The following is a 16,803-nucleotide window of genomic DNA, read 5'->3' on the forward strand; positions in this document are numbered from 1 at the left end:
TCCATGCACGTGGACCAGAGAACCCAGCATGGTATTGCACATAAATGCATGTCCACGTGGCTTTGGCATGCATGATGGTTGCCTCTGCTTAAGGCCAAAAAAAGCAAAGAGTGTGAATCCACCCGCACTAGGGCCGTGGGATGCAGTCCAAGCCCCAGGAAGGACATCTGCATGGAAGCTTGGGAGTACGGGTAGGCAAAAAGACGTGGCGTGTTTATCTGCCCATCTGCAGTACATGACATTCAAACAGATTTGTTTAACCTTTGAGTCCAGATGTAAGCAAAGGCCAGAGCTTACGCTCCGAGAAGCAAGCCATTCACTCTGCTCTGTGACACAGCATTCAGGTCTCTGCCTCCTGGATGTTTCCAGAAGGGTAACCTATCTCCAACTAAATAAACTTGCTAATGAGGATTCTGCTTGTTGGCCATGACCTTCCGTGTGGACCTTTCGCAGGTGACGGACCTTCCCAACGATTTTCAGGGGGAAATATTTCCATGTGTTTGTCTTGGTCAGTGGCGGTTCAGAAGCTGAAGGGATGGTGGAGCTCGGCCAGTTATTAAACCAGCATGTGGCAACGAGGTGGCAAGCCACCTACAGCTATGCAGAAACTAAGAGGAAGAGAAGCGAGGGTCCTCCGAGAGGGGGCCCTTGGTGTGACCACCTGGGGCTGGTCAGAACCCTGGGTTCTAACAGCAGACACAGGATAAGCGAGGTATGATGGTGCCCATCTATCATCCCAATTAAGTGGAGGCCTTGGTAGAAGGATCTCCGTCTGAGGCTAGCCCCAGGCAAGAAGTGGGAGATTCTATCTACAAAATAACTAAAGCAAAAAAGGGCCGGATGTATGGCTCAAGTGGTACAGTGCCTACCAAGGGCAAGGTCCTAAGTTTAAAATGTGGTAATCTGCCTCCCTCCCCCCTCCACCCCCTCCCAAACAAAAAACCAAAAAGACACATTTGTATATTATAGCCATGCAAATGATACAGACCCACCGACCTTAGGATCAATCAGTTTAGCTACCAAAGCTTAAGAGTTTCGCCAGATGTGTTGGTGGCTCAGGCCCATAATCCCAGCTACTTGGGAGGCAGGGCCAGAGCATCCTGAGTTCAAGGCTAACCCTGGGCATAAGGTAAGGAGATCCTATCTCAAATGAAGCAAAAGAGCAGGGCGGGGCACAGCTGGAGCACTTGCCTATGCTGGGTCAAGTCCCAGATCTCAATCCCCACTACTAGAAACACAAAAGGGGGAGGGGCCTCAGTATGGCAACCCATCATAAAAATATGGATATAATCACCCACAACAGGGATGCTGTTATCTTCCAAACCCATTTCCCCACTGGCACTGATGGGGACAGAGAGTCCACCCAGAGTCCCCTGGGAACACCTAGAGGTATACAATACAATTTGCCTGGGCTAAACAGGCAAAAGCTGAACACCAGAAGAGCTGTCCTGGGTCCCCAGTACTTTCCAATGGCACTTCATCACCCATCGGAACTTATTGCAAGTTCAACAGCATAATAATGAACCGAATCATCTATTATTTGAGCCCTGACTAAGTACCAGGTCAAGTACTCCTAAGCAGATTGCTAAGTGCTTCCTGGCATTATTTCAGTGAATCCGTATGGCAATCTTTCCAGCTAAGGTTTTTTTTTTGTTTTGTCTTTTGTTTTTAATTTTCAGATGAGGAAACCAAAGCTGAGGAGAGGTAAAGTAATTTACCCAAGGTCACACAGCTAGCAAGTCCTACGGCCTGGATTTGAGTCCAGGTGTAACTGCCAACACCTTCACCCTCGAAAACCATCTAGGGCAATGCTTCCTACCCTGAATGCAGGGTACACTCATGAGTGGAGAGGATTTTTTTCTTTTCTAGAGCCATGCCAAAGTCATTTTCCCACAGGTTTATGATTTAATTGGCTTGGAGAGAGGCCTAGACCTCAAAACCCTATAAAGCCCTGCCAAAGGTATAGAGCAGAACTCAAGATCAGGAAACAGACACAGTGCACTCCAAAGCTAAATGTAGCTGGGTGCCTTTTAATCACAGACTTTCAACTGCCCATACCTTTCTACTTCGATAAGCACCATAAATGGAACCTAATACATTATATACAGATAAGTTCATACCTTGAACTCTAATTCACTTTTTGATTTGGAAAGCTATTTGCTAGTTTAGACAAGCCTTCGTGCTGTGATCCACAACATCCGTATGTTAAACGTGAGGGTTGCATTTGTCTTTCCTACGGCCAGGAGAATGCATTTCAATGCATTTGTGGTTATGTTATGCCTCTAATTAAAGCAGCATTTCTTACTTAAAGCCATAACTATTTGGTCTCAGCAACAAAAATATAACCAGACCTGTGATTCATGAACTTGCTTTCTTGTTCTTCCTTGGCTTCGGCCGTGAGTGACATTTTGTAAGGCATCTTGACGGAGCAGGGTGACCAAAGTGCCCCACTGCCCATGCCTAGAACAGCAGCCTTGCTCAGAAAGGACCAACTCCATGTTTCACTGCGCAGAGCAGGATGGCACTGCAGACCGTGCACAAACTTCTCCAGACGAGAGAATTGCTGGGTGTGATTTTGCCATGTTAATTTTAGATTCTGAACCAGGAGCTGGTGGCTCACGCCTATAATCCTAACAACTTAGGAGGCTGAAATATGAGGATCACAGTTCAAAGCCAACCCCAGGCAGAAGAGTCCATGAGATTCTTATCTCCAATTAACCACTGAAAAGTGGTGCTGTGGCTCAAGTGGTAGAGCACCAGCCTTGAGCACAAAGAGGCTCAGGGATAGCACCCAGGCCCTGAGTTCAAACCCCAGGCAAAAAAAGAAAAAAAAAATTAGATTCTTAGGTTCTAGGCCTAGAAAAATCTAATTGCATAAGACTGGAATAAGGCTTTCCACTCTAGATTATTCCAGTACCAGGAGTCTAAGGACTACAGGGTAAAGAAGAAGATACCTTTTTTAGACCAGGCAAATCTGAGCTCTAATTCCTATTCTTCTAGCTCTTTGGGTTTGGGCAGAATTCAGTGCCTTAATAGTATTGGGGGAAACCACTATACTTATCTCTTAGGCTTGTGGGAATAGTCAAACAAACTTGGGCATATAAGGTTCGAAGCAAGCATTTTCTGCATAATGCTTATCACAAAAGTATCCAACATTTGCAAACCTTCTCTCAAACCAACCAAGCAGGGAGCTGGTGGCTCATGCCTGTAATCCTAGCTACTCGGAGGCAGAGATCTCAAGGATGATGGTTTGAAGACAGCGCCAAAAAAGCCTGATGTGGAGCTGGAACTCAAGTGGTAGAGCAGGAAGTAGTAGCCTTGAGGGAAAAAAGCTAAGGGACTGTGCCTAGGTCCTGAGATAAAGCCCCAGGACTAGATAAACAAACTTATTGGCCTGTAGATACACAGGAACACAGCTGGTAGACTTGCCAGCTCGCACATGAAGATTTGATATGTCCTCTAGTTGTAGGCAATGATTTGGATTCCTAGCCCTTCCCACTGCTGGCCCAAGCGAACACACATTCCTTTCTATTCTCTGTCTGTCCCCCAAGGACATCAACACCTGTGGTTCCTGTAGGAGTCTGTTCTGAGACTCTTCTAGAACCTTCTACAGCATCAAGACATTTCTAAATACAAGTGCGTGGCCTTGTCAAGGATGTTCATAGTATACGAGTTTCCTGGAATCATGGGGCCCTCGGGTCTCACCCCAGCCAGGATCAACGTCCTTTACTCCTGCCTTGATTGTCCCACAGGCAACATCAATGACCTTTCCCGTCCGAGCTCCTGCAACACCCCCCTCTCCCCACTGGATAGCAGGTCCTGGGATCTGAGCTATTCCCAGTGGAAAGGTTACACAACCACCTGATAGCAGTAAATTACAGACAACCGAGGTCACCCAGCAGTGCAGGGGCCAAATTCAACGGAATGTTTCCTCATCACCCAGGGACAGGAAGGAACACTTCTGCTCTTCGAATAAAGCGAGGAGCGATTTTCCAGACAGAGCAGCAATCTGTCGAATGGGGAGGAAGAGCCGTGTCAGGTCAGTCCCCGGTAGGAACGGGGTCTGGAAGGGAGAAGAAGGGACAGCTTCTGGGAGCCAGGTCTCCTGAGCGGGCAGGGCCTTGCAGATGGATCTGTTTCCTTTGGAGAGAGGCAGAGCAGCTCTGCTCTATCCTCCCCTTCAGCCTTCCCCCACACCCCCACTCCCTCTACCCTTGCATTCCCTAGCTCCAGTTTCTTCTCATCCCAGCAGGGAACAAGCCAGGCCAAGTGGAGCATCCTTGCTCCAGTAGGGGTGGGAAGATTGCTCCAGGAGACGCTGTCTCATCCCATCAGCTGAGCAGGTGGCCTGGCCAGGAATGGAAAGGAAGATGAGCCGGGGTAGCTGGGGGATGGCAGGACCCTGGGAACAGGACAAGACAGAGCACGTGGCCTGACGTAGCAGGCTGGCTTGGGGAGAAACAGGGCTGCGAGTACTGTTTGTCCTGCGCTGTTGCGAAAACATGAACTGTCTTCTCTCTTTCATCTGCTCCAGAGCCTGGCCCCCTTCACGGTGGGGTGTGGGAGGAACCCCCACTGAGGAGGAACTGGGGTGAGGAGGAGCAGGTAGTCCAGAGGGACCCATTCTCCTGCTGCACACAGGGTTCTGCCTGGCTTCCCAGAACCCCCTGCAGGAGCAGGTGACAGCAAGCTGATGAGAGTTCATGATGAGAGTTTACAGGAAGGGGATCTTCACCCCTACACATCTGACTTTCATGCAAAGTCTGAGTTCTAACAAGAGGGGGGGAGAGAGAGGGGAGGGAGGGAAGGAGAGAAAAAAAGAAAGGAAGGAAGGAAGGAAGGAGGAAGGGAGGGAGGGAGGAAGGAAGGAAAGGAGGAGGAAGGAAGGAAGGAAGGGAGGAAAGAAGGAAGGAAGGAAGGAAAGAAGGAAGGAAGGAAGGAAGGAAAGAAAGAGGCTGGGAAAGTGGCTCAATGGTAGAGTGCTTGCCTCGCATACAGGAGGCCCTGGGTTTAATTCCTCAGCACTACATAAACAGAAAAGGTCAGAAGTGGCAACGTGGCTCAAGTGGTAGAATGCTAGCCTTGAGCTGAAGAACTGAGGGACAGCACCCAGGGCCAGAGTTCAAGCCCCATAACTGGCAAAAAAAAGAAAAAGAAAAAAAGAAATAAAGAAAAAAGAACTAAAGAAAGATAGAAAGGAAAAGAAAGATAGAAAGGAAAAGAAGAAAAAGAAAGAAAGGAAGGAAGGAAGGAAAAGGAAAAGGAAGGAAGAAAGAAAGAAAAGAAGGATGGAAGGAAAAGAAAGAAAGAAAAGAAAAAAGGAAAGAAAGAAAGAAGCACCCATCCCTAATACCAATCACATATTCAAGTGCTGGGCCCCAAAGATAGCCTATCAAGCCACAAGGATGGTCAGAAAGCCCTGCCCCCAAACAGGGTGTGACCAGAAGATGGCCTGCAATCTATTCAGAACAAAGTTTCTCAAGGCAGATGCCCAGAACATTCTTCACATTGGCTATCTGTTATTTAGGTTGTCTAGCACTTGCATAAGTATTTTCCAACTTTCTTCCAACTCTTCTCTTGGTGGGAGACACCTAGGTCATCTGGGCTAGGAATGAAGTTACGAGCAAAGACCCCATCTGACCCCATCTGACTCTCTCCACTGTCCATGGTGGCGGGGGGGGGGGGGGGGGGGGAGGGGGACAGGGGAGGGAGGGGGAGAGAGGGGCGCACCACCCACCCCCATAAGAGAGGGGAGGAAACAGAGCTTCCTGAGCTGACAAAGTGGCTGAATGGAGATTCAAAGCCCTCCATCCTCCTGGGCCTCAGTTTCCCCATTCAGTTAGGAAGGTGGTTGGAATACAGGTTACTGAGATTATCTTCAAACTCTGGCATTCTTTGAATGTGAGGATATTCCTGGGGATGTTGTTACTGTCTTATCTCTCTGACCATCGTGGTACATACCTGTTCTTTTTATTTTTATTTTGTCAGTCATGGGGCTTGAACTCTGGGCCTGGGCACTGTCCCTCAGCTCTTCAGCTCAAGGTGAGCGTTCTATACTTGAGCCACAGTGTCACTTCCGGTTTTCTGAGTGGTTAATTGGAGATAAGAGTCTCACAGCCTTTCCTGCCCAGGCTGGCTTTGAACCGCAATCCTCAGATCTCAGCCTCCTGAGTAGCTAGGATTATAGGCGCAAGCCACCATGCCTAGCATGTTAGAGTTTTTTTTTAATGCAATAAATAATATGAGTGAGAGGGGTTAGAGTGGAGAGCAAGTGCTTAAAGGGCACAGATTTTTCTTTCTTCTATTTATATGGAACTAGGATCTGAACTCAGGGCCTACCTGTGACTTGCTAGGCAGGTGCTCTAGCACTTGATCCATGCCACCAGCCTGGATAGACTTTTCTTTTGGAGATAATGGAAATGTTTTAGAACCAGACAGAGGTGGCAACTGTAGCACGCTGTGAGTTTGCTAAGTGGCACTGAATCATACAATTTAAATTGATTAGTGTGTATTACATTCAATTTTAAAAGTAACTGTCACGTTCTCTCTTACTCTTCGAATACTTTTATGATTTCACATTGCTTCAGAATTAAAGCCATTCACCGGGAAACGGCTTTCACGTATTGACCATACTCTCTATTTGACCTGGTAAGTGCAAACTTCAAATGTGCAGGTTCCTGGGCAGTTCTGACCTCTGGTCTTCACACCCCTGCCCAGACTCCCCTCCCTCCTCCCTGCAAATCCCTGGCTGTCTCCTATTGTACTCTAGAACTCAAACCACCAAGGGAAATAAGTGCACATGGACTTCTCTTCCATGTGTACAAGCCAATATGGCAGCCATGACTCCAACCTTGAAGTGTGGATAGTGAGACTGAGGGATTGATTTGAACTTAAGTTTCATTTACTAGTGTCTGCCAAGCTGTACATCATCCAAAGGACTTACTAAATACAAGATGTGCCGAGTGCGGTGGTGCATGCCTATAATCCCAGCACCAGAGAGGCTGAAGCAGGAGGAATGAGAATTCAAGAGTAAGCTGGGCTAGATGGTGAGTTCCAGACTTTGTCTCAAGTTAACAATAATAATAATTAATTAATTAATTAACAATGATAATGCCACAGCTTGCCGGGTCCATCCCACAGAAGAATTTACATTGCTATCAAGCCCTTGGTTTGTGCTGAGGATGCTTGCTAGTTGGGGACACATCTGATGAGCAGTAGTGGGAATGGAAGTTGTGGCCTGCCTCCCAGTGACCTCAGGCCTGCCTGGGAGACATGGGTGCTCTTGGCTAGCTGTTCTCTGATGGATGTGGTCGTGATTACCAGCCACATCGGCATCACCTGAGCAGCACTGCAAATGCAGACCCGCCGTCCCCACCCCAGACCTCCTGGGACAGAACCCAGGTCCTGCCTTTTAGCAGAATCCCCAGGACTGTCTGCACATCTCAGCCTGAAAAAAAGTTGCTTTACACCATCTATCACTCCTGCAGGCCAGGGCCTTTGTTGACCTTGGATCTCCAGGATTGTGCACAGCTCTTCAAACCTAGTAGGCACTCAATAAAAGGATGGATGGGGAAAAGTAGGTACTTGACATATGCTTGTAAGAGTCAAAAAAGGAGGAAGAGGAGAAAGGGAAGGAGGAAGGGGACAGAATGGAAAGTTGCCCAGCTAGCCAACTTATTTCTTATCTGGCAAAGAGGTTCCAAGTGACCAGGACCCCACTCTACATCCTGAAACCAGACTCACTATCTCAAAACCAATTCTTAAAGAAGAAAGAGGGGCTGGGAAGGTGGCTCAGTGGTAGAGCGCTTGCCTTGCATGTCTGAGGCCCTGGGTTCGATTCCTCAGCACCACATAAGCAAACAGAAAAAAGCCGGAAGTGGCGCTGTGTCTCAAGTGGTAGAGCGCTAGCCTTGAGCTGAAGAGCTGAGGGACAGCGCCCAGGCCCAGAGTTCAGGCCCGCGACTGGACCCAAAAAAAAGAAATCCCTAGAAACTACAAAGAAACTTTGGCCTCTTCCTGTTGGGTTATCTTCCTTCTTATATTCGGTACTGTCATGTCCTCCTGCCTAATTCCTATGTTGCAACCTATCCCCCATGTGACAGTAGGAGGTGGGGCCTTTGAGAAGTAGTTGTGTGATTAATCATTCCAGTATTATATAAGGATTTAGTACCTTTAATAAAAAAATTAAAAAAAGAAGAAGAAAGAGTCCAATAAGGTATTTTCCAGACAGAAGCCAAGCAGGTCACCTTCTTAGGGTGCACAGGAAGGTTCTGAATCAAGACCCTTCTAAGCTTTCTGAATGAGCCTTGCATGCAGCTGAGATGATAAATGTAAGCCACCACACCTAGCTCAGCTATTTCTGATCATCTTCTGCTATGAGCATCTTGTAGATAAATAATGTGCCTAGTTTTTTTTTTTTCTTTCCTTAAGACAAATGCTCTCCCGAGGAAGCTAGGCATTGAAAAGCACATGAGCATTTTTCAAGAGCTTTGTTCTGTGTGCCTCGCTCTCCCCAGCACAGCTCCAACAGTCACAGACCCTGTGAGGAGCTTTCCTAGAGCAGATGGGAGCTGAGCTGGAGGCTGGAGGCTGGAGGCTGGACAGCCTGGAAGGCAGCCTGGTGTAGTGGGGCCAGCACTGTTTCACCACAGGGATAAGCCCGGCTCCATCTCACAAGCTGTGTGGCCCTGGAAAAGTGACTTCACCTTTCCAAGCCTCTCTCTTCATCTATAATCAAAGCTCTCTCTACGTACCTTTCCCTGGTGTAGGGGTTTAGAGACACCTTGCATAGTTGTGCACTAAATATGCCCTGGAATGAATAAAGTGAATGAATAGTTGGATGGAGAGAGAAGAGGAGAGGAGGAGGCAGGAGGAAAGCAAAGGCAAAGTGAGTCTCTTAGGGGTTTGGGGTTTTTTTTGGGGGGGGGGGGAGTGGTGGGGGGCTCAGCAGGGAACACAGGGAGCAAAGATAGCAGGGTGGTCCAGGCTCATCAGATGCTCCCTCCAGCCCCACTGGCTTCTTCTCGATGTCTGGGGAGGCCAGGCCCATGTTGCTCTTTCACAGAGAGGCCCCTAAGGTCCAGTCAGCCTTCCCAGAGGCAGAAACCCCTCCTCCCACACTGACTAACCCCAGCTGAGCCTCTAACCTTGATGGGTTTGCCACAGACCGGTGAAGGGACCCATGCTGCCTGCCAGCTCACACTTCTGAGCCCATGGTCCATTGTCACCTAGAAAACCAAGGAAAAAGCAAAAGGGGATGGTGAGTGGGCAGGGAAGCTTCCACATTTTCTCGCTCCCTGGCCCCATATCCCCGGCACACAGCACAACTGGACCAAAGGACTTGGAAAAGCAAATAGGAACCCTAACTTTATAAAGACATGCTCCTGCCTGGGGTAGTGGTATATGCCAGGAATCTCAACATTTGGGAGGCTGAGGCAGAAGGATCTTCCGTTTGAGGCCAGCCTGAGATAAACAGAAAGAGTTACTCTGTCTCTCTGTGTATCTCTCTGAGACAGTCTCCCTAAGTAAGTCTAGCTGTTACTGCCTCAGCTTCCCAAGTCTTGGGTTATAGGGATGTGCCACCATGCCCAAGTAAAATCATTTCTCAGAAAAAGACAAAACAATAACAACAACAACGCAGTGTCCTTGATAGAAGCCTGTCTGTTCTGGCTCTGCACTAGAGGCTAGCTTTTTCTGCCTAGGGTTCCCCACCTTGAGCCTCTGGTCTAGCATCCCTGTGCCTGTTCACACAGTTTTAGCAACCCCATTTGCTATGTCATCAGTGTCCGTCGCAGTCCAGCAACTGTTTACTGAGCATCTGACACACACTCTGTTCTTCACATACAGCATCTTAGAACCTCCCACTGTGCTGTGGAGTACGCACCATTATTTATGAGCTCATTTCCCCACATTTAGAGGATTAAGCCAACTCTCCACCATAGTGAAACGCAGATTCAGATCCAGATCTCAACACAGCCAATCAGCACCTCTGGGGCCAGCCAGGTGCAAGCTCTGTCAGTCACAAAGCTTTCCAGGACTTGGCCTTGGAGGAGCCAACAGACACATACTCGGCATTCAAGCCAACAAACATTCAGGGCCCCAAGTTCAAAGGGAACCCCTGCTCTGTTTGCAAAGCTTGTTCTGATCAAGCTCAGCTCTTCCCAGGGTATCTCCTAGATTGTGCTGGGCTGGCTGGATTATCACTTTACCTGTAAACCAGAGGAAGGTGTTTTCTTTCGCTGTGTGGTCAACTTTGTCCTTAATCTGCCCTACTAGATGGTCCATCTCCCGGAGTGCAGCACGGTATGGTGTTTGGCTCCCTGGGTTTGCCGATGGCTGGATCTCAGGTAAGGGCACATGCATGTGGGCCAAGCCCAAGTAGAGCAGGAAGGGTCTTCCACTGGTGCTGAAGCAAACAGGAGAACCAAGAGGTAACTGCAGGAAGCCGGCCTGTCTGCTCCATGGGCTCAATGAGTCTTGCTGACCTCTGGGAAAATCCTTCACAGGGTGAGCATTTTAGGCTTAGGAAGGACATATTTGTCTCTAACCCTATAAGCAATGTGGAAGTCATTCATCCAGCCAATAAAAATGAGGCTCACTGAAGTACTAGTTAATGTCCTTTCACAATTACTGAGAAAGTATTACAGGGGACTCTTGTTGTCTATGTTCATGCTCATACTCTCAAACTCCCCATTTCAGACAGTGGAGTCAGAAGCTAAATGAGACAAAAAGACTTGTCCTGCGTCTGTCTCTAACTAGTAAAGGACAGTCTGGATTTGAACTTGGGACTGGCCAAGAACAAAGTCCTATACTCTAAACAGCTGTACTTTGAATCTAACTTATCATGTCCCTTCAAAGAATGAGTGGAAGCTGGGCATGAGTAGCTCATGCCATTTATCCCAGCTATGCACAGGCTGAGATCTGAGGATCCCAATTTGAAGGCAACTTAGACAGGCAACTCCAGGAGACTCTTACTTCCAATTAATCACCAAAAACCAGAAGTGGAACGGTGGCTCATGTGGTAGAGTACCAGACTTATGTAAAAAAGCTAAGGGATGGTGCCCAGGCCCCAACACACACACACACACACACACACACACACACACACGCACGCACGCACGCACACGCAATGAAGGGAAGGCTCAGATGACCATGGAGAATCTCAAAGGTTTACAAGATGCCAAGGGATATTTAAATCAGGTATCTGTTTTATACTAACCCTGATTCCCTGCAGAATGTGAGGCTTGGAGGAGCTGGGATGGTCTCCACTGGTACCACTCTGAAAGCTGTCTGTCCCCATTCTATGCCACACATGGAACTGTCTTTTCCTCTTCCACCTTCAAGGAGCCCCTTCCCACAGGCCACACCCAGGGCGGGGCAATAAAGAGGACACAGAAGGATAATGAGTGCACTCAGTCACGTGCATTCACGGAAGCTGGCAGTGATGGCTCACACCTGTCATTCTAGCTACTCAGGAGGCTGAGATCTGGAGGATCATGATTCCAATAAAGTCCAAGAGACTGTATCTCCAATGAACCCGTAGTAAAGTCCAAGAGACTCCATCTTCAATGAACCGGCAAAATGCCAGATTGAAGGCATGGCTCAAGTGGTAAAGTACCAGCCTTGAGTGAAAAGGCCAAGCAAGTGGTAGAACGCCAGCAATCCAAGCACGCAGGAGACCCTGATTTTTGGGGGGTTGGGGGGGGGGCAGAGAGTGAGAGATATTAAGAGAGAGGTAACAGAAACAGAGTACTTTTGATACTGGCACAGCCAGAAATTTGACTCATTTAGGTTAAATTCATGAAAATTAAGTAAAATTAAAAATTCAGCGCCTCCTATGTCACATAGATCAGCCATAAGGACGTTGCACTAAATGAAATAAGCTAGTCATGAAAGAATAGATACTGAAGTGTTCCACTTGCACGGGCTCCTTAGAGCACTTAAATTCAGAGACAGAAGTAGAGTGGCAGAGTGACCTGGGAGTTGCCGGGGAGAGAAAAGGCAGTTCATGTTTAACGGGTACACAGTTTCCTTTAGGAAAGGTGAAATGTTCTTAAAACAAAGATTAGAGATACGGTATACTTAGTGCTGCCAAATACCACATTAAATACACAGACACAGACATGGACACGAACATGATAAATTATACAGGACTCTGGACATTCACTGAAGCCAAAGGAGGGTACGAATAGGAGTGGATGACAAAGTTCAATAGCTATGTGCGTATGACATATAAAATAATACGTTATGAAATGAACTCCACAGAAAGGAAACAAGAGCTGTTTTTTCAGTTGACACTGTTTTTGTTTTCTTTTCCTTTTGTCTCCTTAGTTTACTTGTATTTGGAAGGGTAAAGGGAAGGCACAGAAAAGGTGGAACAAAGGGTGAACAAATACAACCGTGGTAGTCATTAGACACTATGTGGAAAACGAACTGTGTATCTTGTGAGTGGGGATGGGAGGGAAAAACTGGGAAAGAGCAAGGGAAGGGGAGACACGGTGCAAAAACAATTGCACTCATGACCTGATTCATGTAACTGTAACCCCTAGGTGTATCAACTCTACAATGGCAATAAAAAATAAAAATAAAATGGTGAAGAGAATAAATATTATGTCACACATATGTGCATATATACACTTGCAGTGTATGTATCTATATTGCACATGTATCTCATATTGTATGTATAGGTATAGTGTGTGTATTATATGCATATGCATATATATAGGTATAGTGTGTGTATTATATGCATATGCATATGTATGTGTATAGGGTATGCATACACAGCCTTCTATAACTTCGGATTCTGCACGCATGGTTCCAAGCAACCACGGATGGGAAAAAAAATTTAGATAGAAAAAAATATCATGTCTGTATTGAACATGGACTGACTTTTCTCTTGTTAGTATTGCCTAGACAATACTATATAACAACTATTTATGTAGCATTTAGATTGTATTAGATGTCACCAATCATCTAGAGATGATGTAAAGTGTACCATATTATGGTCCCCCTGGATTGGGGGACGAGGGGTCTAGAGGTCCTGGAACCAATCCTCCGCAGACATTGGGGGGCAACTATGTAATACAGTAAAATACTCTCGCCCTGCATTTTTGGGGCCCTTACCTCAACTCAAGTGCTCGGTACCCACAGATAGCTAGCGATACCACAATGCACCGTGTGAATGAGCACATGCCTGAGTTGGCGGCCATTTTCTTACAGCAACAATAGGATCCTAATACCCTCTGCTGACTAAGGAATCCAAGAAATGCCTTCAGTGTCCCCACACACAGTGGGCAGGTCCTACCTTCAAGGACGTCCTCTAGTAGGAGAAGACAGAATGCCCATGGCATCAAAGCAGGACAGGTAAGCCCCCAGGAATCCTGAGGAACTTCTACTCTAGGACTAGACATCCCAGAGGGACTTTTTGCCAGTTTTATGTAGAAGACATGTGTGTGTCCTTCTTTACTGCATGATAGCCTGGAACGTGCTGGGACCTGGGGTCGTGGTGTTTGCGGAAGAGTGGGCTGGAGCTGGGTTAGTACAGGAGGCGGGGGCTCCTCACCTAGCCTGCTGGATGAACTGGGCTGCTTTCTCTGCGTACTTCTCTGCAAGGCTGCTCAGGTTCACAGGCTGCTCCACGATGTTGAGGTTTTCATAAAGAGGAAGGGCCACCTCCGTGTAACAGTCTCTCTCCAGGCTCCTGGGTGGAAAGCACAATGCTGAGTAGGCACAGAGCAGAACAGAAGGTGACAGGGAGAAATCTGAGGCACTTAGTGGGCTGGCTCTTAATGGCTTAGCCAGTCCATCACTTCCTCCAAACATAAAACCAGCAACAGCATCACACACCTTCCTCCATTCCCTCTGAACAGATGTGGGTGCTCCCGGACAAGCCAGCTATTCTGTAAAGTTCACTAGGATGCCTACAAATGCTGGCTTTGCAGGGAGATGCAGCAGGGGTCTAGCAGTCTAGGGGATTTCAAGGCCGATCCTCCAGTCCACTGGCAGCCCCATTGTTGGCTTTCTCTATGTCCAACCCAAGTGACAGCCTCTGTGACCAGCAGGCAATACCTAGTTTTGTCCTACGTCCATGATCAGGCCTTGAGATCACACGGTGTTTGACCATCAATATATAAGATGGCCTAGAACAATGTTAAGTCTTTTTTGTGCCAATACTGAGGCTTGAATTCAGGGCACATGGGCACTGCCCCTTACCTATTTTGCTCAAGGCTGTTATTCTACCACTTGAGCTACAGCTCCACTTCTGGCTTTTTGCTGGCTCACTGAAGATAAAGAGTCTCATGGGCTTTCCTGTGCAAGCTGGCTTCAGAACCAGGATTTTCAGATCCCAACCTCCCAAGTAGCTAGGATTGCAGGCATGAACCACCAACACCTGGCCGTCTAATTTTAATATGGATTAAAAGACTTGTTAGCACCAGAGAGAGAGACAATGAGAGACTGGCCGATACAACTCATACTTTGATGTATTACCAGGTGCACTTACAGATATAACACTCATACCTCAGTTAGGGAGGCAGAAATAGATGCTGTCCACTTGTAATATGTACCTGAAGGGCCTGAGAATCTCATTAAAATGCAGTTCTGGGGCTGGGCACTGGTGGCTCACACCTGTAATCCTAGTTACTCAGGAGGCTGCAATTTGACGATTATAATTCCAAGCTAGCTTTGGCAGGAAAGTCCAGTGAAATTCTTTTTATTTGGGGGGGGGGGGGGGTCCAGTTGTGGGGCCTGAACTCTGGGCCTGGGCGCTGTCCCTCAGCTCTTGAGCTCAAGGCTAGCGCTCTACCACTTGAGCCACAGCACCACTTCCGGCTTTTTTCTTTTTGCTTATGTGGTGCTGAGGAATCGAACCCAGGGCCTCAGGCATGCAAGGCAAGAGCTCTACCACTAAGCCATCTTCCCAGCCCTGAAATTCTTATCTGTTTAAACACCAGAAAACCAGAAGTGGAACTGTGGCTCAAAATGGTAAAGCACTAGCCTTGAGCAAAAGAGCTCAAGGACAGTGCCCGGGCCCCGAGTTCAAATCTCATGACTGACTGACCAAAAAAAAAAAAAAAAAAAAAGAATTCAAGTCTGAATTCTTACATTTCCAATGAGCAACCAGCTGGTATCTACAATGCTGATCCAACAACCAGCAGAGAGGACATGGGCTCTGGACTCCGAGGGGCCCACATGGGAATTTCCATTCATCTCTTACTAACTCCGGTGTGAACCGAACCAAGTTCAAGCTCCTTACCTGTAAAGTAGGTAAATGACTGCCTCACACAGGAGTCATGGGATTACAGGGAAATGCAGGTAGTTCCCAGAATGCAACCATTTCCAAATAAATAGCCATAACTACAGTAACTATTGTGGATTAATGAGCCAGCTGAGCTTCAATAAGCAACTTAGACACCTGTGGCCCTAGAAAGAACCTGAGCACAGACTGAGCAGTGGCGCTCAGCGCCAGCGTTGACTTACTACCTACCCAAGGCTTAGCATCCTTTCTCCTCATGATGCCATTGCTCAATCGTGCAGAACATGCAGGAAATACAAAGAGAAAAACGGATACCCTTTCCATTTCACAAGCTGAGGGAGCCCTTAGCAACATTCTGTTTCATCTCTCCGGACTCTCTCTCTCCGTAGTGCCACAAAGGTATGGATGCAAAGCCAGGGTCCGGTGGCTCATGACTGTAAGGATTACGGTCCTAGCTACTTGGGAGGCTGAATTCTGAGGATCTTGAACAGCCAAATCCAAGAGACTCTTCTCTCCAATTAACCACCAAAAAATTGGAAGTGGAAGTGTGGCTCAAGTGGTATAATGCCAGCCTGGAGCAAAAAAGCTAAGCAAGGTCCTGAGTTCAATCCCAGGGAAGTACCAGCACAGGAAAGGAAAACAAAAACAAAAACAAAGATATGAAACAAAGATAAAGGTCGTGAGCATCACACTGGTGACCTGCTTCCGGCTTTTTACGTACGGTTACATTTTGTGCATTTTCTCATTTCGTTAAACTTATTCCTGAAAACATCCTGTTCGGTGGCTGGACAGCATTCCAATGTCAAGACTTGTCTGATGAGTAGAAGCTCTCTCTCAATCTCTTTCTCCTCCTCCCCTCCTCTCTTTCTCAATCTTTCTCTCCTTCCCTCCCCTCACCTTTATTCTCTTTTGTCTTGTTCCTCTCTCCCTTTCCCTCCCTCTCCCCCCTCCTGAGGTCAGATGAGTGGTACAGGAACAAAGCCAGCAGGAAGAGGGTAGAAGTCCCCTCTGCCAGAGGCCTGCATAGTTCAAAGCTCTCTCCAGCTGAGCTAAACAATCCAAGACACCTGGGGAAAATTCTTACAGGGAAAAAAAAAAGTCATCTCTCTCCTCTTTGTATCCAAATAATGCAAATAATGCATTTACAGTGCCCTGGATGTATTTGCTGTCTAGACTCTCTGCCATCTGCATCTTCTCCTTTGGATATCCCCTTGTTCTTGGACATGAAATGTTGAATGGCATTACCTGGATGAGCCAGCGTCCAGTGGACATGGCGGACAAGGAGGGTGGTTATAGCCCGGGGTATCAGTACACCCCATATCATGGCTGTATGGAATTCCAAAGTAGTAATCAAAACCTGGAAGAGAAACATCTGGTTAGTACCCCTCCCCCACACTCAGCTGCTTCTCAATGTGCCCGCCTTCTTCACACCAGTGAAAAAAATTAATTTCCTATGATTTAATATTGTGGAGCTCTGGAGTATGTAATTAAAAGAGGATTTGATTAATATCCTTTTTTGAACTAAGCAGAGAAAAATCACTTTGCTGGGT

At 47.2% G+C, this 16,803-nt stretch overlaps 1 protein-coding gene across 3 annotated transcripts in view; it reads right to left on the reverse strand.

Annotated features, from left to right (window-relative positions):
* Positions 1 to 16,803, reverse strand: part of Arsg (arylsulfatase G) — a 111,869-nt gene that overhangs the window by 24,378 nt on the left and 70,688 nt on the right. For all 3 annotated transcript variants that reach the window (XM_042702728.1, XM_042702729.1, XM_042702727.1), the window contains 4 exons: positions 16,499 to 16,610; positions 13,562 to 13,699; positions 10,209 to 10,405; positions 9,147 to 9,227 (listed from right to left, as the gene is read on the reverse strand). In XM_042702728.1, coding sequence (XP_042558662.1) covers positions 9,147 to 9,227; positions 10,209 to 10,405; positions 13,562 to 13,699; positions 16,499 to 16,610 — 528 coding nt within the window. The remainder of the gene's footprint in view (positions 1 to 9,146; positions 9,228 to 10,208; positions 10,406 to 13,561; positions 13,700 to 16,498; positions 16,611 to 16,803) is intronic.

This window comes from Dipodomys spectabilis, unplaced genomic scaffold, assembly GCF_019054845.1.
Source record: "Dipodomys spectabilis isolate Male_0828 unplaced genomic scaffold, ASM1905484v1 ptg000329l, whole genome shotgun sequence".
NCBI lineage: Eukaryota > Metazoa > Chordata > Mammalia > Rodentia > Heteromyidae > Dipodomys > Dipodomys spectabilis.